The sequence below is a fragment of the Argentina silus genome (assembly GCF_951799395.1).
Source record: "Argentina silus genome assembly, chromosome: 2".
In the NCBI taxonomy this organism is placed as follows: Eukaryota; Metazoa; Chordata; class Actinopteri; order Argentiniformes; family Argentinidae; genus Argentina; species Argentina silus.
In genome coordinates, this window is record NC_139656.1 from 33,707,879 (window position 1) to 33,730,345 (window position 22,467).

A 22,467-nucleotide genomic window follows, 5' to 3' on the forward strand; every position below is an offset into this window, starting at 1 on the left:
ACAACACAGCAACATTGGTAATAATGTGTTATTGCTTGTAATGTCTAGAGTTTACTTGACTTATTAGTTTTTTGTTTTCAAATGTTTCCTTATTTGTGTGCATTAAAGACTTTCCAGAAAATATTATTCAGACTATTTATTCAGCAAATGATATGTAAGTATAGTTTACGCTTTAATTTTAAACACTTTTAACACAGCTACTGTAAATTATTTGTTGTGTAGTATAATGAACGGTACCTGCATGAGGGACTATTTGGGACTTTCCAACCACACTAGCACTCTCTTGTGACACGTCCTATCACCATATCGCCATAAAGATATCAAGAGCTGTCATAGTCAAGAGGAGTGTACGGAGAAGTCAAGTGAATCTGCCCGAAAAACCGGCTCAAGGTCATAGACGACCGAAATGGGATCGAAAATAGGGAGCACAGGTTTGTTGCTACGAAGGTTTCTCAGTGTATATAGTGATTGACTGATTGTTTATTTACGTGTCTTACATTGTAATACAAATAATTTGTTTATCGATGACACAGAATTGCCTCAGTAGCTTATAGTATTTTCGATTATACCAATAATTTAGTGGTTGTTGGTCGAAAAAAAAGACGTTTACACTAGTATTTAGTTTCGGTTTCTCTTTGCTGACATACGGCTGTAGCTTAGATTTCAATTGAAATTAAATGATAGGTTTAAATCATTCACTAATTCATGGCCTCTCCTCAGCAGGAAAAAGTGGGGTCCATAAGGAAGTAGCTTACCCAAATTGCCAGAAAAAAAACGAAGTGAGCACAACAGCTTTATATGATTAATGTGTCTCTCTCTCTCTCACACACGCACGTACACACACACGTCATATTTAAAGGATACAGGCCCCATCTCCCCTCATTAATCACATACTATATTGTCTCTAGGTGGCTCAAATGGGTGAAAAAAGACAGGTGGAGCAGCCTGATCTCAACAAAAGGGTAAACATGAAAATATGATGAAAAAAGAGACAGTCACTGAGATTGATCATGATTGGCTACATTGGACAACCAGAGTTAACTGAACCTTTACATGCAACAGCTTTTTAACCCTCCAATTCTTTGTACCTCAGTGTCTATATTGTTCCTCCATCCTGAACCGACTCCTGGGCCGAGACGGAGTCGGAGACCCCAGTCAGGTTGCCCAGTGTCCCCAGTGTCCCAACGCTCTGAGATTCTGCTGGTCCTGCTTATCCCCCTGGCAAAACCCTTGTGAGGTCATTTCTGGACACTGCAAAAACCAGTCCTGCCACATGGTGGCCACTCTTCTTACCTGTGACCAGGTAACAGACCCCAAGAGTCGTGTTCTGGGCTGTCCAGAGTTCCGAGCCTGCCCAAAGTGCCACAGTTTGCTAATGCACACCTCTGGATGTAAATATGTGTCCTGTGCCGGCTGCAAGCACAGCTTCTGTTTCATCTGTTTACAGCCGAGTGGGGAGTGCAGAAAGGCTAAGTTGTACTGGTCTCTGTCCTGCTCGAAACCCACAGCAGGCAGGCAGATATTTAGCACATAGCACTCCTAAAAGTACCAAAAATATGCATTTAAGTACAGTGCTTTCTGCCTTAAGTAGAAGTATACCTGTAGATGGATCTTAAAATTCTCCTGACCTGAGAATCATCAAACCTCCAGACCAGCAGGTGGCAGTAGTGCTTTATTTACTCATAACAAATCATTACTGTAACCGCATTTATCATCAATAGCCGTATCAGGTTTAAATAAATAAATATTTTAATAAATTGTTGTAATATTGTATCCCAACTCCTCTATCTGTAAGACAGTTATGCTTTACAAATGCACTTAAAAATGCTCATAAGGTTTATTTATCCTGGTGTGTCAAGCTGCAACCTTGTATGCAATGGCTGCACTTTACCAACTGGTTAAAACAGTTACTGATCTATCATTAGCAATCATTAATAGTATTCATTCATTCATTTATTAAAATGAGACACAAGAAACTAAGCATCAGGATAGGATCTAATCTTTCAGTAATGATCTATAGACCTCATCCTGTCATATACTGTATCACCCTATAATGTATACCTCATCTATACACTCCTTTAATTGTGACCCCACCAATATTTGTGTTAAGTTAGGCAGATAAGTAGGAGGTTAATGTTACTAATTGATTTATTAATTACCATTAATTGATTTAAAAAAAAAAAGAAAAACTCAAAACATGTATTGCACCAGAATCTTTACAGGGCAAGACAAACCTGATGATGTCATAATGACACCTAAACTGGGTTGAACACAAGTTATGATGATGCAATAATGCAATAGTCCTACTTATGTCAAGGTTCAGTACAGGTGTCTTTCACACAAGCTCTGGTTGTGTCCACATACTCATACTGAAGACAGTGTGGTCGAAGTTATCTCTTGTTTTATCAGTATTTGGGTCAATCATGGGTCAGTCACAAAGTGACGCGAGGGTCTCCCCTAAGGAGAAACTCACACCTAAGGCGACCAGCAAGACCAGGAAAAAGAAGGCTACCTCTTCAGCACTGGCAATTTTTCAGCTGCTGTCTTTGTTAACATGCTGTGGAGGAAAATGGCAGAAAAAGTCTGCCCATTCCAAGGAAGGCAGCAGGAAATATGACGGCTCTGCCAACGATCCTACCAACTCTAAAAACAGTAAGATCTCTGAGGGATCTATTGGTTTTAATATCACATATAATTCAAAAGCTTCACTAAAAAGCTTATTTTTTGGAATATCTTTCACAGGTACTGACCCAAGGCCTCTCTCCAGAGGCAATGATGAGAGGAAAGGTAAAATACAATTTAAGAATAAAAGGACGAAGGAAAATGGGAAAAGGACTGTGAGGAAAGGAAAAGACCGAACTAAGGAACAAGTGTTGACAAAAACTCAAACTCCTGAACCCTGTACACCACCACCAAAAGAATACTTGGATGAAGACACTGGACAAGGAACCGTAAGACAATCATAATCTCTACTATAACATGTCAAACATCTCTCCAAGTTTACTGTATATTACTGTGTTCTCATGGGCGTTGTTACTATCCCTGACAGCCAACAACAAGGAGCCCTAGAATGGTCACGACTCCAGTGATGGAGATTCTCCTAACGCCAGATTCTCTGCTGAGTAAACCATCTGCCCAGGTGAGTCCCTGACCATGACCCCTGACCCTGAACCCTGCCCCTCTGGCTGCAACCTTGCTCTCCTTCTCTCTCTCCTGACAGGCCTCCCTCTCCCAGACCTCCCTGGTGCGGAGCGTGGATGAGCCCCAGGTAGAATGGCAGCTTCCTGGCGTCCCTGATATGTCCACTCCTTATGATGACAATGCTGCAGTCTCTAAGAAAGACACACAGGCATCGACCTCCAAGACCGAGGCTGACTACAGGCACAAACTGACCACCACTGCCAGGGACATATCTGTGGAGAAAGCCGTCTCTGAGACCACGCTGTCTGCTCTCATCGCTGAGGATGAGGATATCGATGAAGAGCTAGAGAGGCTGCTGGAGCTTATTGCCTCCGATGACGACTTGGTCTTCATCTTCACTCACACCAACGAGAACATGACCAAATAAATTTGACCTTGTTTCTGTGCAAAACCTTCTGAGTTGTGTTGATATTTGAAGCAGTGTGCAACTGTAGATTATTAATATTAATAGTCTTTCTATAAACTACTTCTACACGTATACACATCAGTTAGGATCTTCACCCATAACTGCTATCAACGAGTGCTACTATGCATATTATTTCTGTTGTAACCATGGGAGATAAATGTTCAAAGAAACAAAGAAAGCAAAAACGACTGGGAGGATTGGAGCTGAAGACGTTAGGATGTCCAGGTCTGGTCTGTCTGGGTTGAAGATGGAGGAGGCAAACAAAACAGAATCCATTAAACATCATTAGGTTTTTATCATAATCCATTACAAGTATTAAATGAAAATGTTCTCATAATAAGCACCATAACACTGTCATGTCGTTTTAGAAGCCACATTGATGTCTTGACCAAGGAAAAACACAGCAACAATGAGTAACTTTGCGACTGTGCTTTCCTCTTCTACTTCTGTACAGGCTTCATACGGCTTGGACAGAGGCAGGCATCTCAACAGGTCGCCTTGATAAATTTGAGGATTGTGTTTATTTTGATGGCTTCCGCAAAGACGTATAGCAGCAACTCCTTTGGTTGACTACTTCGTTCAAAAAGTCTGAAAATATGATTTAGTTTTAATTGACCTGTTGAGGCGTTTCGTGTACATATGTATGCACTGCACTGCATTTCAATCTAATTCCTGAAGTTGAAACACTAATATCATTTTGGATTAAGTTATGTCATCAAATCCATATCACCTCATTGCAAAATAAACGTATTTTTTGGTTGAGACATTTGCTTTATTGTTTTCTTGGAAGGGATGACAATGTTTACCTGTTTACAAGCTATTTGTGTATCTCTCTTGGTAAAACATCAAGGATTTGCTGGAGACGCTACTGTGTACGCTACAGAGGTCGACTATGAACGCTCAATGTCACACACACACACACACGGGCACACTGTAGCAACCCTGATGCGACATTCCTGCGACTACTGTCGGCCCAAGGACGGTTTGGCCGCTAAACCCATACGGGTTGAGATTCGCGGTAAAATGGGAAAAGCTGATCCCCAGTCGGGTGTTAACGGCGGCGCGGTTACCAGGGATGCGATATGCGGGACTGAAAGGCAAACTGCGCATGCGTTACTGGAGTTAATGCAAGAGGCGTGTCTCCTCTTTTCACACGCTTACGTGATCCCATGCCTGCGTATTTTACGCCCTGGCCCCTCCTCTTACCCCTCCCTTTGTCCAGTTGACAGGATCTTTCCCAAGCAGGACTGGAAAGCACTGACAGAGGTATGTTGAAATGTAATACTGTATGAAATGATTATATCACTGTTGCTATCTAATGGACATTGATCTCAAGAAAATTCAGATAGGCAATCTAAACCTTGGCGCAGTCAGTACCGGAGGCAAGCTAGAGAGTCAGCTCTGGACGGGGGACATTGATGCTCATCCGCGGCGTGCAGCAATGCAGTCAGCTAGCCTACGTGAGCAAGGCCTCAAATGCCTAATGCCGTGCGGGCGGTCATTTGTCCGTGTGGTCAGCAATTATTTAGAATTACATGAGATTAACTACCGTTCAGCGCTGCCATTTGATTACAAACAGACTGGTTGTTGAATGCAGTGTCCCCTTGGCTGGCTGGCCACTTAGCTTGCTAAGCTATGTAGCTAGCTAGCGGAGGACGTGCAGGGCAGTGATGCTTCTTCTGACAGCCAGGGCACCTTGTTTCGTAACCGGTCGGGCATCACCAAGCAGCCAGAGCGGCTGTTCGCCAGGTAGCACAGGTTTCTGATCGCCAGTTAGGCTAGGGCTCATCATAGAAACATTGGTGTACAATTTCTACACGTGCATGAGGGAAACCCACCAGTTTGACAGATGCAGTGCGTGTAACCTTGTAGCTATCTCAGAATAACGAACTGTTTCACGGTCTGGCAAAATGTGCTTATATTCTGCATGACTGCAGTACATGAGAAGTGATGGTTATTGATCACTGTACCACGGGATGCCCTCTGCCGCAGGCTTAGGCCTATCTCTGACAGAAACTGAATCTTCCATCATCATGATTAAATGATCCCTTAATATTTCTATTCAGTTCAGCTTTTATGACCACCGTTTTGCTTTGACTGTGGAGTGGAATGATGAGGATTGGGGTACTATCTCCCAGAGGGACAAGGGGAGGACATTGTGTGACTTTCCTTGACCCTAGTGTTACGAGCTAGCTAGGGTACATTCCTCGAGGCCCCTCTGACATTGCTGCTTGTTGCCAAATGCTCCTCAGTCTCAAAGGGGTTCCCAACTCCTTCCTGTGTGACAGCAGGGGGGGGGGAAGAGAGAGAGAGGGGGGGGGGGAAGAGAGAGGATGGGGGGGGGGGGAGAGGGAGAATGAGAGGGAGTATTAGAGAGACATACTATATTTCCTTTCCCTCTCCCAGTGGTCCTTTGAGAGTGCTGGTTGGTCCATGGGGAGACCGTCCTTCAGCTTGTGGGCTTGGGAAGGCTCGTATTGCAGAACGCCAGAATGTGGTGAAACAAGAGTGTTGTGTAATAATGAGTGTCTCAAACCACACTTCATTGCAGAAGGTGGAGTCCTGTTCACAAACCCTCCAATGAGGAGACAAGCAGTGTTCAACAAACGGAAGTGATTGCATCTCTGAGGCATGTCCTCTGAGGAGGGGAGGGGAGGGGAGGGGCAAGGTTTCTCTTGGGGACTTGAATTGTGTAGATTAGTTGACGTGTACCACTACATATTCTCTGTCCTACCTCCGTCCTGTTTAAAACGCATACATGTTACACGAGCATTACATCTGCAACATGTTGGCTTGTGGACACGTGTGTGAAGGGCAGGTATAATGGCATGGTAGCCTCACTTCACCTGTGAGTAGTCTGCATTCTTTCCTTGTTGCTCATCACGACAGTCTACCCCGCCCTGACTCTCCCCACCCTGTTCGCTTAGGAGGAAATTGGGACATCTAGGTAATGCTAAAAACGCATCTATCCTAATCCTCAATTTGATCCTTTGAGTTCAGCATTCGCTTTGGCTTTCAGTCCGTCTGTCCCATATATCAGGTTCGGCTGCCGTTGTGAAGCCTCCTAGCCAGGCAAGCTGATCACTCTGTTTCTGATGAGTCAGAGCGAAGGGGTTAGTCCATCCTCTGCTCTAGTCAGTCAGATGTGTGCAGAGCGCTGTGCATGTCCTCCCCCCCCCCCCCCCCCCCCTCCAGCACTGCGCCTCCCCACCCACCTCATCCATCAATTACCTCCACCACTCCCTCCCCCCCCCCCCCTCCAGCACTGCGCCTCCCCACCCCCCAGCCCTCCCCTCCCTCCCCAGCCCTTCCCTCCCCATCCCTTCCCTCCCCATCCCTTCCCTCCCCAGCCCTGCCCTCCCCTTCCCTCCCCAGCCCTCCCCTCCCCATCCCTCCCCAGCCCATCCCTCCCCTCCCCTCCCCATCCCTTCCCTCCCCATCCCTTCCCTCCCCATCCCATCCCTCCCCAGCCCTCCCCTCCCCATCCCTCCCCTCCCCATCCCTTCCCTTCCCTCCCCATCCCTCCCCTCCCCATCCCTTCCCTCCCCATCCCTTCCCTCCCCATCCCTTCCCTCCCCAGCCTGTCTGGAAGTGTCAGCATCTGCCTGTGACCGTGCTCAGGGTTTATGCATGTTACTGTATGTCATTGCTGTCTCTCTCTCCAGAGGTTTGTGCTTAGCAGTGACTAATGCAAGGCTCTCTCTGTGCTCTCTTACAGATAATGGCTGTTCCTCCTACCTACGTTGACCTTGGCAAGTCCGCCAAGGATGTCTTCACCAAGGGATACGGTGAGCGCTGAGCAGAACTCACACCATTTCAACAGCTGCTGAATTACAAATCAGCTCCTACCCCGTACCCCCTACCCCGTACCCCGTACCCCGTAGCTGCTCAAGTCGATCTGCAAGGATTGTGTAGGTTAAGCCTATCAGATTGCTAGGTGGAGCAATTACCATATTACTTATAGACTGCTTATCAAATCCTTTCAGATCCACAGGCTAGGGGCTTAGTGTAGTAGTAGTAATAGTAATAGTAGTAGTAGTAGTAGTAGTAATAGTAGTAGAAGGTGCAGCGTTACTAGTAGTAGTACTGTAGCATCAGTAGTAGGAGTACTACTTTAGTAGTAGCAGTAGTAGTTGCAGCAGCAGCAGCATAAGTAGCAGTAGTAGTTGCAGCATAAGTAGTAATAGTAGTAGCAGCAGTAGTAGCAGCATAAGACGTAGTAGTAGTAGTAGCAGCAGCAGCATAATTAGTAGTATTTGTAGTAGTAGTAGTTCTTGAATAGCACTGAGGGTTAGTCATCACAGCCCCACCCCAGGTGAGGGTGGAATCAGGGCTGCGTTCGCCAGGGCACAGCGTTGTGGAATGCGCAGATAGAAATATACTGTGTCAGAAATGTAACTCGTAGAGTAGGGAATCATGTCAGCTCTATAAATTACATTTCTATCTGCAATGTTCATGTAACATTTGACCCCCCCCCTGCAGGAAACTGCAGGAGCTCTCTGAACCGTGTCTGACAGGAGTTATGTACTCTCATAGAATCAACATCAAATCAATACTACAGTATACACTCCATCTATCAATGTTCTAAAATGGTTTTAATGCAGGGGCCATAGACTGGTGTTTCTAGGAAAGGGACTTATTGAACAGTGTGCTGATGTCCTAGAGACTTATTGAACAGTGTGCTGATGTCCTAGAGACTTTGCACGTTTTGTGAAAAGGGGTTTCAATCATCATGTCAAATGAATGGAGCATCAACCAATCAGTCATTTCTACAGTCATTTTTTTTTTTTTTTTATACAAACATTTTGATTTCATATTTCTTATCTTCCAGGCTTTGGTCTCATCAAGCTGGACTTGAAAACGAAGTCAGAGAATGGGCTGGTGAGTTGTCATTGGTGACTGCAGGTTCTCTCCCCTATAAGAGAGAACTGTTTAAAGACCTGCGCCATGTTTGAATTTCCATCAGTCTCACTTAGAGGGGTTTCTCTTATTGCAAAGGAGAACAATACTGTCATATTTTTGGGGGAGATCATCAAATAAATACATACATACTTTACATCCAAAACCACACTTATTTGTGGTAATTTTCAAAACGACCGTGTGATCCTCAAACCATCCTGACTCTTAACACCCTAGTGCTAGTCGGCTCTTCGCGGTGATCATACAGTGTTTCACCTTTGACCTCTGTCTGACCCCAGGAGTTCACCAGCACAGGCTCTGCCAACACGGAGACCAGCAAGGTGGCGGGCGCCCTGGAGACCAAGTACAAGTGCGCGGAGCACGGGCTGACCTTCACGGAGAAGTGGAACACCGACAACACCCTGGGAACCGAGATCACTCTGGAGGACAAGGTCCGTCCTCACAGGAACACACTTTATCCTCTTCATTTCTGCGTGTTTCTGAGTGTTATTTCTATGTCAATTCTATTTCTCCTATTTCTGTGTGGTTACTCACGTGCCAGTCTAGCCTCTCTGTGGCTGATGGAGTCACTCCATGAAGTCAGTTGATTATCCATCCTTTTGATTATGCATCCAGCTTTATTATCTTCCTCTCTCTCTCTCCCCCCCCTCCCCTCTCTCTCCCCCCCCTCCCCTCTCTCTCTCCCCCCTCCCCTCTCTCTCTCCCCCCCCTCTCTCTCTCTCCCTCTCTCTCCCCCTCTCTCTCTTTCTCTTTCTTTCTCTCTCTCTCTCTCTCTCTCTCCCCCCCTCTCTCTCTCTCCCCCCTCCCCTCTCTCTCCCCCCTCCCCTCTCTCTCTCCCCCCTCCCCTCTCTCTCTCCCCCCCTCTCTCTCTCTCCCCCCTCCCCTCTCTCTCCCCTCCCCTCTCTCTCTCCCCCCTCCCCTCTCTCTCTCCCCCTCTCTCTCTCTCCCCCCTCCCCTCTCTCTCTCCCCCCCCCCCCTCTCTCTCTCTCTGTCTTTATCTGTCTTCAGTTGGCCAAGGGACTTAAACTTACGTTTGATTCCTCCTTCTCGCCAAACACTGGGTAATTATTATTATTATGAACACTTGGTAAGGAGTGATTATTCAAATAATCAGACATTCAATCGGAGCAGTGGGGACATAATCTATTCCCAATTACCAGTTATAATTGATTGACATTAATGACATTAATTATATGATTAAACCTTATTGGTTTGGGGGCTGAATGTAATTAGTAACAGTAGCTTAGTCATGCTGTCACCGTGATGTCGCCATTAGCAACACATCCCTCCTTCCTTCCTTCCTTCCTTGTCAGTCACTGATCTAAATTAAATGATGGTGAAACCAAAGACATGAACAGCTTGCTTTGACCAATCCAATCACGTTTGATCAGTTATGACCTCAAGGAAGGAAGGAAGGAAGGAAGCAAGGGAGGATGCACTTACATAAACCTATTCCAACATGGCCGACTGTAAGTGTCCCCTCACCCTCCACCCTCCACCGTCCTCACGGTCTTCTCTCCTTCCAGCAAGAAGAGCGGCAAGGTCAAGTCCGGCTACAAGCGTGAGCACATCAACCTGGGCGTGGACGTGGACTACGACATCAACGGGACCGCCGTGCACGGCGCCGCCGTCGTGGGGTACGAGGGGTGGCTCGCCGGCTACCAGATGACCTTCGAGGCCGGCAAGAACCGCGTCACCCAGAGCAACTTCGCCGTGGGATACAAGACCGACGAGTTCCAGCTCCACACGAACGTGTAAGGAAGTTGAAGTTGATGAAGACGGCCGTTTTTTAACCTGGTTAATGAGAGCCGTTTACCGTGAACAGCGTTTAACGTCAGCGTACGCTGACCGTGCAGCGAGGTTTTACATTTCTCTGTTGAACCTTTCGGCTGGAATAGGTCTCAGTAGAAAATGTTGGCCAATGGCAATCCTGGAGGTTGATTTGGGGCGGCTCTACCCCCCCCCCCCCCTCAGCTGCTTAGAACTACCAGTAAATGAAGTGTAGGCTGAGCCATGGGAACTAGCAGTTAGTGTCTGGGCCTGTACGGTTGAGCTATGGGAACTAGCAGTCAGTGAGGTGTTAGTGTCTGGGCCTGTACGGTTGAGCTATGGGAACTAGCAGTCAGTGAGGTGTTAGTGTCTGGGCCTGTAGGGTTGCTATGGGAACTGAGGTATTGGTGTCTCGGGCTGACAGCTGACCTTTGTTTTACACTCTGGGTCTCTGGTCCCTCGTGTCCCTCGTCTCTCACTGTGTGTCTGTCTCTCTCTGTGTGTCTGTCTCTCTCTGTGTGTCTGTCTCGGCCTCCTGGGTTATTTAAGGTGGTTATTTCTGTCTCTCTCTATTCCGGCGTGATGGGATTGGTCAGGTTAGAGTGCAGGAGCGCGGTAAGCCAGTGGCCCGTCTCCTGCTGTTGTCTGACGCCTCCTTTGACCGTTTGTTTTGGTTGAGGCTGGTCAGTCCTCAGATTTGACTCTTAATCCCTGTAGACATCCTGCTCGTTGCGTGCTAGATTAATATACGCCGTTTAGCTGACGCTTTTATCCAAAGGGACTTGCATTGCAGTGAGGTGCGTACATTTTCCAGTATATATGGTCCCAGCGGGAATCGAACCCACAACTTTAAGCATTGTTAGTGCCATGCTCTACCCACTGAGCCACAGAGGAGCAGGATGCACTACGGAGCAGGTACAGGCTCGATGGAGTGAGTGGGTTTGGGTCATAACCCTAACCCTAACCCTTGCACATTTCAACAAGTTCATTGTCTGTTGTCGTCGTCCTGGGATACAGGGGAGGGTGCTGTATGCCATATGATGACATTCTTACTCACACTCTTCTCTCTCTCTCTTAGAAAACACAATGGTTTAGTGTTGCACAACACAATCCTTTTCTGTAGCACAGATACTGTTGCATAATACAATACAACACAACACAATAGGAACACAGTTGAATTCACACACTCTGCCAAGCCACATAATGATGATGCCTAAGAAGGATGCACTGTATGTATGATCGGCAGGTATGTCATGAATATTTGAAAATGGACAGGGACGTTGTCAATACATAACTACATTGTCAATACATGCGTGTACACCAATGCCCACCACTTGGAAACACAGCCATGTTTTCCGTCATCCTCTATGTTGTACACACACCCTCGTCCTGATGCCTAAACACACGTGTTGTGTCCCGACAGAAATGATGGCACAGAGTTTGGCGGCTCCATCTACCAGAAGGTGAACGAACAGCTGGAGACGGCGGTGAACCTGGCCTGGACCGCCGGCAACAGCAACACCCGCTTTGGCATAGCAGCCAAGTACCAGATCGATGCAGACGCTGCCTTCTCGGTGAGAGCTCCTGGCCCTTAGGCGTTAGCGTGGATCAGGGAGGTCATGGACTCCTGATAAGTGCGGAGAGTGACGCAGATTAGTCATAGGCTCCTAATGGGTCGTTTCCTAGTCCCAGATTTGAACGCTAATCCCGGACTAAATCGTACTTTCCATGGAGATCCTGTAAGGTCGATATCGTTAAGTCTAGGAGTAGGCTTTATCCAGGGGAGGCTGGCGGAGGTAGAAATCGGAGGACAGGGACGTTGTGATGTATGGAACGGAATAAGGAATGGTGTCCAACACGTGTGTTTGATACCATTCCTTATTCCGTTCCATGCATTACAACGGGCCCGTCCTCCGATTTCTACCTTCACCAGCCTCCACTTGGCCAAATCTCTGTTCTGGAAACCAGCTTTTAGAGCTTGCAATGATGCTCCAGAAACACTGTTTTATTTGAACACACTGAATTAAACTATAGATGTTTGGCGTCTCGTGAACTCATTTCTGTATGTTTTCCTCCTACAGGCCAAAGTAAACAACTCCAGCCTCGTGGGCCTGGGATACACTCAGACTCTGAAGCCAGGTGAGCTCTCTAGCCGCGGTCCTAAACCTGGTAAAGTCTTATGGAACTTCATTTATGAGCTAAATCACCTACTTCACAGTGGGCGTGCGACCAGTAATATCAGTATATGACCGACCAGTAGTGGAGTGTGTCTGTCACACACGTGTTTGATACCATTCCTCATTCCATGCATTACAATGAGCCCGTCCTCCGATTTCTACCTCCACCAGCCTCCCCTGATGTATTCAGTTATGTGACCAGGTTGAACCCTGGTTTTTGTATCAGACAAAATCACACTCCACAACAACACGGTCCCAGTGTGTTTACCGAGTCCTCTCCCTGTCCCTCCCTGTGTGCCCAGGCATCAAGCTGACCCTCTCCGCTCTCCTGGACGGGAAGAACATCAACGCCGGCGGCCACAAGCTTGGCCTGGGCCTGGAGTTTGAGGCATAGGAAGGAAGTCATGGAACACAAACCCCAAACCTCCAAATATTTTATTGAATAGCTACCCCTCACAACCTGGTGTTTCCCCTGTAGATGTGCTAATGTGGTTGAGGTGAGGCGGCAGACGGTCAAATCACGCTACAGTTGATCTCTGACACTTTTAAAGGACCACTTGAGGTAAAATATTTTGGAATACAGGGCCATATTTGGAGAAAAAAAACACACAGGAAGATTAACAACAAAAAATAATGTTAAAAAGGAAACATATAGCTGTTACAACATCTTTCTGTTATGGTCTATTGCATTTTGATGTCACTACAATCATGTAAACGCTTTAAATGATTTCTCCTTTTTTTCCCCCCCACAATGCGCGATAATGGAAAATATGTTGAATGAAACACACACAGGCATTGCTTGTTTTTGGTAAACATGCAGTTCAGTTGACTGTCCACACGGTGGTGGTGTAGTTGCATGTCACAAATCACTGGTGCCGTACTGGGTCACAACATTCCTTGGCTAACGTGAACTATTCCTCGTAACACTGGAGAGTCTTTCCACATTCTACCCCTCCATGAAGAAGGGCAGTGTCTGTCTAATTAAGATATAATTATATTATAGGATGATGGTGGTTTAGTTGTCCTACATGTCAAGCAGCAGTAACTCTCAGAAAGGGAGAGAGAGGCACTAAACTCTGTTGCGTAAATTCAGTGTTTCGTCTCACTTGTCTATGTCTGTGCATTTGGTGTGAATTATGTCTTTTGTTACATATAGCAAAATATTATTTTACCGATGGTCTCGTATTCTTAAACCCGCCTGTGAAGAATTAAGGCAAACCTGTCAACTGTTCCTAAGTAAAGGGGAAGGTAATCTGTCCTGCGCACTCTTCAACCCTCTTAATACAAAGCTTTGGAAAAAACAGAATGAATGCATTTTACAAGGAAAGGTAGTCTTCCAATTTTTGTGTTGGAAACAGAACTCGGTGTACTTGACAGTATTGTTACTCCCTGAAATTAAAATAAAGAAGAACATCTTGATCATGTATTTGCGGTTTTATTGACATAATCACCATGTGATCAGTGAACTACACACCCAAACAGGATGCAGCAAATCCAGTCATACTTGTCCATGTCGTATCCATAAATACACCAGCAGCGCGTTTTCCAGTGTCTAAACTAGAAATAGACTTACAACTTCATAAGTTGAAGTTGTTTCATATATATTTGAAGATGTATTTATGCTAGGTATATGACACACACACACACACACACACACACACACACACACACACACACACACACACACACACACACACACACACACACACACACACACACACACACACACACACACACACACACACACACACACACACACACACACACACACACACACACACACACACACACACACACACACACACACACACACACACACACACACACACACACACACACACACACACACAGAGGTGTCAGATACAATGGAGCAACTGTTCGTCAGACACCTCGCTTTACGTTTGAACCAAGCCACGCCCCGTTCCCAGTCACGCAGCAAGATGGCGCCGTGCAGGAAGATGGGGCGAAGCTGGAAAACTGACTGTGTATTCGCCGTGTTTTTACTGCTTCAACTACTCTCTCGCAGCTGTCTTTCAGCTCCGGTGGAAGTCCAAAACGGTAGGTTTAACGTTTACCAGTACATTTAGGTGAATCACGCTTAAGTTAATTGTTTTTAGAAGGCAGCTAGCCATCTAGCTAATTGCTGTGCTAACGATTGATCTTATGACCAGTGTAGCTTGCCAAAGTCAACAGCCAGGTGAGGCGCAGCAACCGACGGACGGCTGGCAGAAACCTGACAAGCAGGTCATTCTACAATCCGACAGACCTGCCTAGTTGTCATGAATGATGTCTAAATGTCCTTGCGAGCGAGTACGAGTGATTTGACGTTAGCCACAGTTAGCTAGAAGGCTAGCTAGCTATGTGCCTTGGGGGGTGGGGGAGTCTACTAGTACTCTGCTGTCTTCTTCTTTTTCCTTTTTTAAAGGTTCAGGTGTGAGTACCCCCCCCCCCTCCAGGTGTGAGTACCCCCCCCCCCCCCCTCCAGGTGTGAGTACCCCCCCCCCCCCCCCCCCCCCACTCCAGGTGTGAGTACCCCCCCCCCTCCAGGTGTGAGTACCCCCCCCCCCCCACTCCAGGTGTGAGTACCCCCCCCCACTCCAGGTGTTCTGGTCGTATATTTGAAGTAATAAGCATCCTGTCAGCCAAATGAACGCACGGTTCTCTTGAAGCTTGGGAAAGTTCACTAGAAGAAGAAGAGCCATAGAACAGCTTTTGAGGCCGTATAAGCTTCGTTTGATGATTGTTACACCTATAATTTAGCCGTTAAACGAATAGCCTGCAGCTTATATGAAACAGTCTGTTAATAGTGAATGCCTTGCACATCTTAATAACACTGATTGGACCCCTGTAGCTGCATTTCCTGGAAAATATCAGATTTCAGCACATTTGATATGACCCTGATTTATAACACTGAGAGGCCAGCCTTGTTGCCTCAACTAGCAAACCTATTTTGAAACATTGAACCTTATATTCAAGCTAAGAACAGACCAGGTTCAGATGGTATCCATAACAGTGTTCTCTGCTAGAGATGAAATCTAATCTTGGCATTGTCAACAGAAGCTCATCCAGAGGGTGAGAAGCCCAGAGGAGTCAGCTGTTCCACAGTGTCTCTAGTTGCTAAGAGAAAGGGTGTTGACGTGTCACCCCACTGGAGTTTAACCTGTTTAGAGAGCACTGTCCTATTATTGACGTGTGTGTGTGTGTGTGTGTCTCTCTCTCTCTCTCTCTCTCTCTCTCCCCCAACACAACTTAGACGTAAGCTAGTTTTATAATGATGCAGTGTATGTATCAAGAGGGTCTGTTCGGGCTATGTTATCACACCATATTTATATGTCACTTGTGAATTCATTGCAAACGTATGTAGACTACATGTCATTTAGGCCGATGGATTTTATTGCAGGAGTATGTTTACCTACACACAGTAATGCAATTTTTTTGTGACAAAGATTTCCTTATTACTCAGTATGCATGCTGGCAGTAGCCCACATAGGAATGAATAGTACCTTTCTTTGTGGGGACCTCTAACTTCAGGCCTCCATGTTCCTCCGATCTGCCCCGCCCATCCTAACCCACAACTCTGTTAGTCAACGCCTGTAGATGTTCCCCTGGGAGTGAAATCACGCTGACTCTGGTTCAATAGTGTCATTGATTGAGAACTGGCCAGAAGCATGAGATGGAGTTAGGCCAGGCTAGCTGGAACAAACGGTCCTGTCGCTGGATGCCTGACCGCCCCCATGTATGTACCGCCCCCATGTATGGACCGCCCCCATGTATGTAGCCCTTCTGTTAAACCAGCATGTGGATGCCTGAGATACTGGCGGTTCTTAAAAAAAAAAAAAAAAAAAAAAAAGATGGATAAGAGATTATATGATGCTTGTAAGACAAGACGATTAAATCAGATCACAATAACATCCTTATTTCCACCTTGACTTGCACCTCATTTGGAAATCCCAGCGACAAAACAGTTAAACTCCACTTGAACAGTGTTTTCAGAGAGTGCCGCTTTGTGAAGGTTGTTCCCAACTGCTAATTCCTCCGATCCTCTGTTGTTTTCAGCCACGGCAGGAGGAGGCTCACCAGACATACAGCCTGGGGAGGGTGTTGGTACAGTCACATTCACACCCGTCAGCGATGGTACACCAGACAACAACGAGGAAGCGGAGGCAGGTCGTGCCACGCCTCCCAAGACTGAGGCTGCGGAGATAACTCCATCCCAAGACAAGAACGCCACCACGCCCATTGACCATGGTACCACAGCCATGGAGGACGCACCTGACAAGGACGCTACAACACTTGTTCAGACACCACCCACAAAGGTTGGTAAGGATGACGAGCCGATCGTTATCGGGAACTCGGCTGTCGATCAAGATGGGACAGCGGACGCCAAGAACACGTCCGCCCCAGTGGTTCTGACAGAATCAAGGGTCGGACCAACGGCCGCCAAGCCCACAGCTCCGACCACTACTACCACCAAAGCCAAAGAAGCCCCGGTACCTGCTGAGCCCACCCCCCAGGAGGCTACTACCACCCCCCAGGAGGCTAATACCACCCCCCAGGAGGCTAATACCACCCTCGACGCCCCCAAGCCCGCCAGCGCGGCCCAGGACCCAGACGAAGAGAGGACCTCGCCCGGACAGAACCCGGACGACGAGCCAGACTCCCAGACCGACCCGGATAACTACGAAGACACCGAGTACGACGAGGACCTGGGTCCGCCTCTCGGTAACCGTGACAACCTAGGCTTCGAGAACGAGCAGAAGTCCTTTGGCGGGGACGGCTTTGGGGGGGACGACGACGACGACGGCGAGGATGCGTTCGGAGGCGACACGGCCAAGGACGTTGAGAAGATACAGGTGCGTCTGAAGGACACGGCCATCTATACCACCACCCAAGACGAAGACTCCCACTTCTTCTTCCACCTGGTGATCCTGGCTTTCCTGGTGGCCATTGTCTACATCACCTACCACAACAAGAGGAAGGTGAGCCAGGGGAAACACACCTGTACATTACATTACATTTACATTCATGGCATTTTGCAGACGCCTTTATCCAAAGCGACTTACAACAAATACATTTGTCTAAGTGAGTGAATCATCTATCCATCAGTCATCATAAGAAAAAGCTATCTATGCTAGGACCAGGAGCTATTGGCAGTCACAATGCTAGAAGAAAGGAAGTTTAAAAAAATAAATAATGTTTTTAATTTATTTACAGTAGAGAAACTGTACTGCACGGGGGGGGGGGGGGGGGGGGGGGGTGAAGACGTCGTTAGGAGGGACAGGTCTTCAATCTACGGTGGAAGATAGACGGGTCTGTTCTCTACACACAGAGAATAGTGGTAGAAGTTTTCTCAAATACCTTTGAGTGTTGGCTTGGGCCTGCCGTGTGTGTGTGTGTGTGTGTGTGTGTGTTAAAATACCATTTAAACCCAGGTCTGATTCTGTATTCCTATAGGCTAACTAATCTCCATAGTGCTGAACATGTTGTGCCCTGTTACAAGGGGTTGGTTTTCATCAGTGACATGATAACAGTTTATGGCTTGTTTTTGTTATCACAGTGATAGCCGACATTATTAGCATGGGAACTGTATGAATGCCCCTCTTTCCTCTCCTCTGGGTATCATCCTGATAGCTCAGTTACTGAGAGAGTCAGCAAAGAATATACAGAGGTCAAACTGATTTCTCTTTCTCCCTCCCTCCCTCCCTCCCACTCTCCTTGTAGATCTTCCTGATGGCTCAGAGTCGCCGCTGGAAGGAAGGCCTGTGCTCTCGCACCGTGGAGTACCACCGCCTGGACCAGAACGTCAACGAGGCCATGCCCTCCCTGAAGATGACTCAAGATTACATCTTCTGATCCCCGTCACAGGAAACAGGGACTGAGTGATAGACTGAACGAGCCAGCCTACCGGCCTACGTTGTTGAAATGCCCGCTTTCTTTTCAAGCTAGACACTCCCGCTTGCCTGCGGACGAAATCCAGGCCGGGCCGGAGTGAGTCTGACGGTACCTCTACTACTGTATGTCCCTGTTGTCGACTCGTGTTTTCAATGTTGTCCATGAGTAATGGAATAATTTTTTTTAAATTTTTATTATTTGTTGTATTCTTACTCATAGTCCAAGGTTTCTTTGAATATGATTCATTATCATTGAGTGTTTTGATTTATTTGGGTGAAATTGACATTCTGGTCTACGTGGGAGAAGTTTAAAGTCCGTTTCAACCTTGTTGTCCTTTTGAAACGTGGGGTGGTGCGTCTCTGCGCTCCTTGTTTCTGTGCTCATGGCAGGTTACACGTTTCGAAAGGAGGAAACGGTGGCGAGGTACGTATTGTCCAAAAATATGAAGCCCTCAATCCATAAAACGTATGCAGTGGTAGAATTCTATGAAATTAAATTAATTTCATACCGTACACGTGAAGCATATACAGCATATACTGAAATCATTGATGTGAACTGGTTTTGTGATTTCTTATGCTAAATCCGTTAAGTTAACACGATTATTGACATGCATAGAGCCCGCTATCATATTGTGGTTTGGCAGATGTTTGAATCAATTGCCTGTCATTTTCTTTTTCCATTATTTGTCATTCTAATGGTTAATAACTGTTTGTGTAAACACTGTGCCCAGATTTTGCTGTGCATTGATCCCAGGGCTAGGTCCTGTTTTCTTTTTTTTCTTCTTTTTTTTTTTGTATGGCTTCGATGAAGTCTCTCTCATTGCAGCAAATGTTTCTCTCTGAGATGTTCTCAATGACTTCCTATGAATCATTTTGTGGACTCGGAGCACTCTCCCTCCCTCCCTTCCCCCTTCCCCCTTCCCTCATTTACATTACATTTACATTTATGGCATTTAGCAGACGCCTTTATCCAAAGCGACTTACTTAGACAAATGTGTTTGTTGTAAGTGAATCACCTATCCATCAGTCTTCATAAGAAAAAAAGAATGTTCCCTCCCTCCCTTCTTTTCCATTGGAAATTTGCACTCTCTTTATGTGGCCTAATGTGCATGTAAGCACTACTACTTAAACACAGTACTTTGGCTCAGTGAACTCTCTCTGTCTTATCTAAGGACAGCCAGGCTAAAAAGAATGGTTGTGTTCGGGATCGATCAGGCTGCACTGCGCAGCACAGCAGATTGATATGAAGTTCATGTGGTTTTAGGAGATGATGAACACCTTTCCAGATGTTGTCATGATCTGTTGCGCTGCGCAGCCAGATTGCAGCGTAGCCAATCTGAAACACGCACATTGACACTACACTACATTGAGCACCTGTCACTCTCTAAGAACCATAATCAATCAATCCAAAATAATATTTCTATAGAGCTTTCTACATTTGTCCCAAAGTGCTTTACAGCAAGAATAATAGGCTACAAAAATATACGCTACGAACACAACAAGCCTTCAATTCAAATGCCATATCTGTGGCAGCCAGAATCCACAGTCATCGTTCTCCGGGACTTGTCAATCTCTGTTACTTTCAGCTGTCTTGTCAGGACGCAGAGGGAGGCATTGTAAATAGACAAAAAAAAAGTTCTGAATTCCAAACGGACCCTTAGCCCCTACACCTTACTCCTGTAGATCTGATACCAATGGATGCTGCAGGTACTGCATAAGCAATATGGCACATTCCCACCATGCCGATATGAAGAGATGATTGATCAGTAGCCTTATCAGATCTACACGAGAGCCCAGGGGCTAGGAGTCGGTTTGGAACCCTGCCATGGTAGATTTCAGCTCGGTCAAGAGTTGCACTTGGTGCGTCCCAGCAATCACTCCTCTGTTCCTCGCATTTCTCCTTCCTCGCTTCCTTCTCAAAAAAACTTATTGGAAAACGAAGAATATCCAATGTTCTCCCCTTTTGATATTCTCCTCCCAGTATGTTTTGAGATGGAAGTTAGGAGAGAGGATGTGGATAGCGAGGAGCAGAGATAGACGGTTGGGACGCAGCGACCGCGTGTAACAACACTAGCTACTGCATCGGTTGAAGGAGGTGTCACGCATGGAACTGGAATATTGTGTCGCTTTCATATAACCTTTGGTGGATGGGCACTGCTTTTGCAATCAACTGTAGAAATTCTACAATATTTTGTCAATAAAGCACAATTGTGTATGAATCGTTTTGGCCAGACTCCCTTGCTAATGCTTCATTTTGTGAAAAAGAAAATATATATATATATATATCTACGATGACAAATCAAATCTCCTGTCTCCTGTGCAAATGAATATGGCTTCACATCGCTTTACACCTGGTTAAAGTGTTACCTTACTTTATATTATACTGCCCAGATTATATATTAGACTTCATTTGTACCACAAACATTGTTTTGTCTGATCCTGACCTGGGGAAGGGTGTCAAGGTGGAGGAGAAGGGATGAAAGAGTCTTTAAGGACTGGCATTGATGTTGTGGTAGTCTGGTGTAGCCTCCAGATCACGTTCTCACGCCTCTTCTGGAGAACTTTAGATGAGTCTTTCTGGCATGGCGTCACCCCTTCGTAACTACTTTCCTCAGGCTTTCCCAAGTAGGAATGAAAGCCTGGTCTCAACCAGGTTCAGTATGTGGCCATGTGAGGATGAGGAGCAGCAGGTTAGGAGATTAGCCAGGACATCATCATCATCATCATCTTCATCACCATCATTATCATCACCAACATCATCATCATCACCATCACCATCATCATAAATGATGTATCTTTTTTTATTGATGTTGGCCCTTAAAGATGAGTGGAATCAGAAGTCAGTCACTAAGTCCCTCTCAGTGAAACCAGGCCGTCTGTTCCTCCATCTCCTGTTGCCTTTGATAGCAGCATTAGAGGTTTTAGTTTTAGATTAGATTAGATTTAGATTAGTTCTGCATCATTCTGTCCCGGTTATATTAAACAATCACAATTGCATTTTGAACCTTTATAAAAGATACCAGATCCTTTATAAGCCACACAACTGAGGTTGATGGGATTTGTTTCCAGCATTGTAATGCATGGAATGGAATGATGAATGTTATCAAACACTTATGTTACCAGAAGACTTGTGTTTGATATCATTCCTCAGTCCATTCCATGCATTGCAATGAGCACGTCCTCCAATTTCTACCTCCACCAGCCTCCACTGAATGAGAGAAGATAAACATACATACATGCATACATTATAAAACACATTGTGTACAAAGTGTGGAAGTGCGTTAATGGTTCTTCCTTTGACATAGCTGACATGAATGACAGAGTCAGGGTTGGTTGGAGTGGTCTTCTTGGAAGAGACACCAGTAATGCATGGAATGGAATGGATGGTATCAAACATGTGTTTGTGTTGTGTTTGTGTTGCCTTCCATGCATTACAATAAGTCTGTCCTCCGGATTTTACTTTTACCTTCACCAGTCTCCTACTGTATGGCCTCTAGCACAGGTATAACTGCAGTACATTATATCACCTCTGGAGGGCAGTAGAGACACATGAACCACAATGATAGTCAGCCAAGTGAATAGCAGCACTCCTACTTGAACACTGGGTAGTGCAGTGCCCCAAGTGTAGGATGATAACCAGATTAAGGATGGTTAGATAGTCAAGTCTGATGAAGAATAGTTTTGATCAAACAGCTCTCCTCTTTCTACAAGTACAATCCATGTCTTGATTGGAGAGTTTGGACGTGTCGGCTGGCTCCCTCATTGGTTGTTGATATGAGCAGTGATACACATGTGGCTGGAAACATGGAAGGAAAAGCAAGGTCACCTAAGCAACCACGAGGCTCTCTCTCTAGAGTCTACACACCTCCACCACGAGGCTCTCTCTCTAGAGTCTACACACCTCCACCAGGAGGCTCTCTCTCTAGAGTCTACACACCTCCACCACGAGGCTCTCTCTCTAGAGTCTACACACCTCCACCAGGAGGCTCTCTCTCTAGAGTCTACACACCTCCACCAGGAGGCTCTCTCTCTAGAGTCTACACACTTCCAGGATTCGCAGAAATGTGGTTTAGAGGGTAAATGACAACGAAAGGCAGGGGAG

At 46.2% G+C, this 22,467-nt stretch overlaps 3 protein-coding genes across 3 annotated transcripts; all 3 read left to right on the top strand.

The window, feature by feature from the left end:
- The first annotated feature begins 367 nt into the window (after nt 1-367).
- Nucleotides 368-4,339, top strand: LOC310823051 (uncharacterized protein). Its single transcript, XM_083695730.1, has 8 exons — nt 368-431; nt 721-779; nt 909-962; nt 1,094-1,303; nt 2,463-2,652; nt 2,743-2,951; nt 3,050-3,139; nt 3,221-4,339. The coding sequence occupies exons 1-8, from the start codon at nt 407-409 to the stop codon at nt 3,566-3,568; spliced, it is 1,185 nt and encodes a 394-aa protein (XP_083551856.1). The 5' UTR covers nt 368-406; the 3' UTR covers nt 3,569-4,339.
- A 473-nt stretch (nt 4,340-4,812) lies between these two features.
- On the top strand, nt 4,813-13,898 carry vdac1 (voltage-dependent anion channel 1). Its single transcript, XM_083695834.1, has 9 exons — nt 4,813-4,873; nt 7,326-7,395; nt 8,439-8,488; nt 8,806-8,958; nt 9,536-9,588; nt 10,054-10,281; nt 11,721-11,871; nt 12,379-12,436; nt 12,777-13,898. The coding sequence occupies exons 2-9, from the start codon at nt 7,329-7,331 to the stop codon at nt 12,866-12,868; spliced, it is 852 nt and encodes a 283-aa protein (XP_083551960.1). The 5' UTR covers nt 4,813-4,873; nt 7,326-7,328; the 3' UTR covers nt 12,869-13,898.
- A 515-nt stretch (nt 13,899-14,413) lies between these two features.
- On the top strand, nt 14,414-20,589 carry cUnh5orf15 (chromosome Un C5orf15 homolog). Its single transcript, XM_083695745.1, has 3 exons — nt 14,414-14,532; nt 16,531-17,453; nt 18,196-20,589. Exons 1-3 carry the CDS (start codon nt 14,415-14,417, stop codon nt 18,325-18,327), a joined length of 1,173 nt encoding a protein of 390 aa, XP_083551871.1. The 5' UTR covers nt 14,414; the 3' UTR covers nt 18,328-20,589.
- The last annotated feature ends 1,878 nt before the right edge of the window (nt 20,590-22,467 follow it).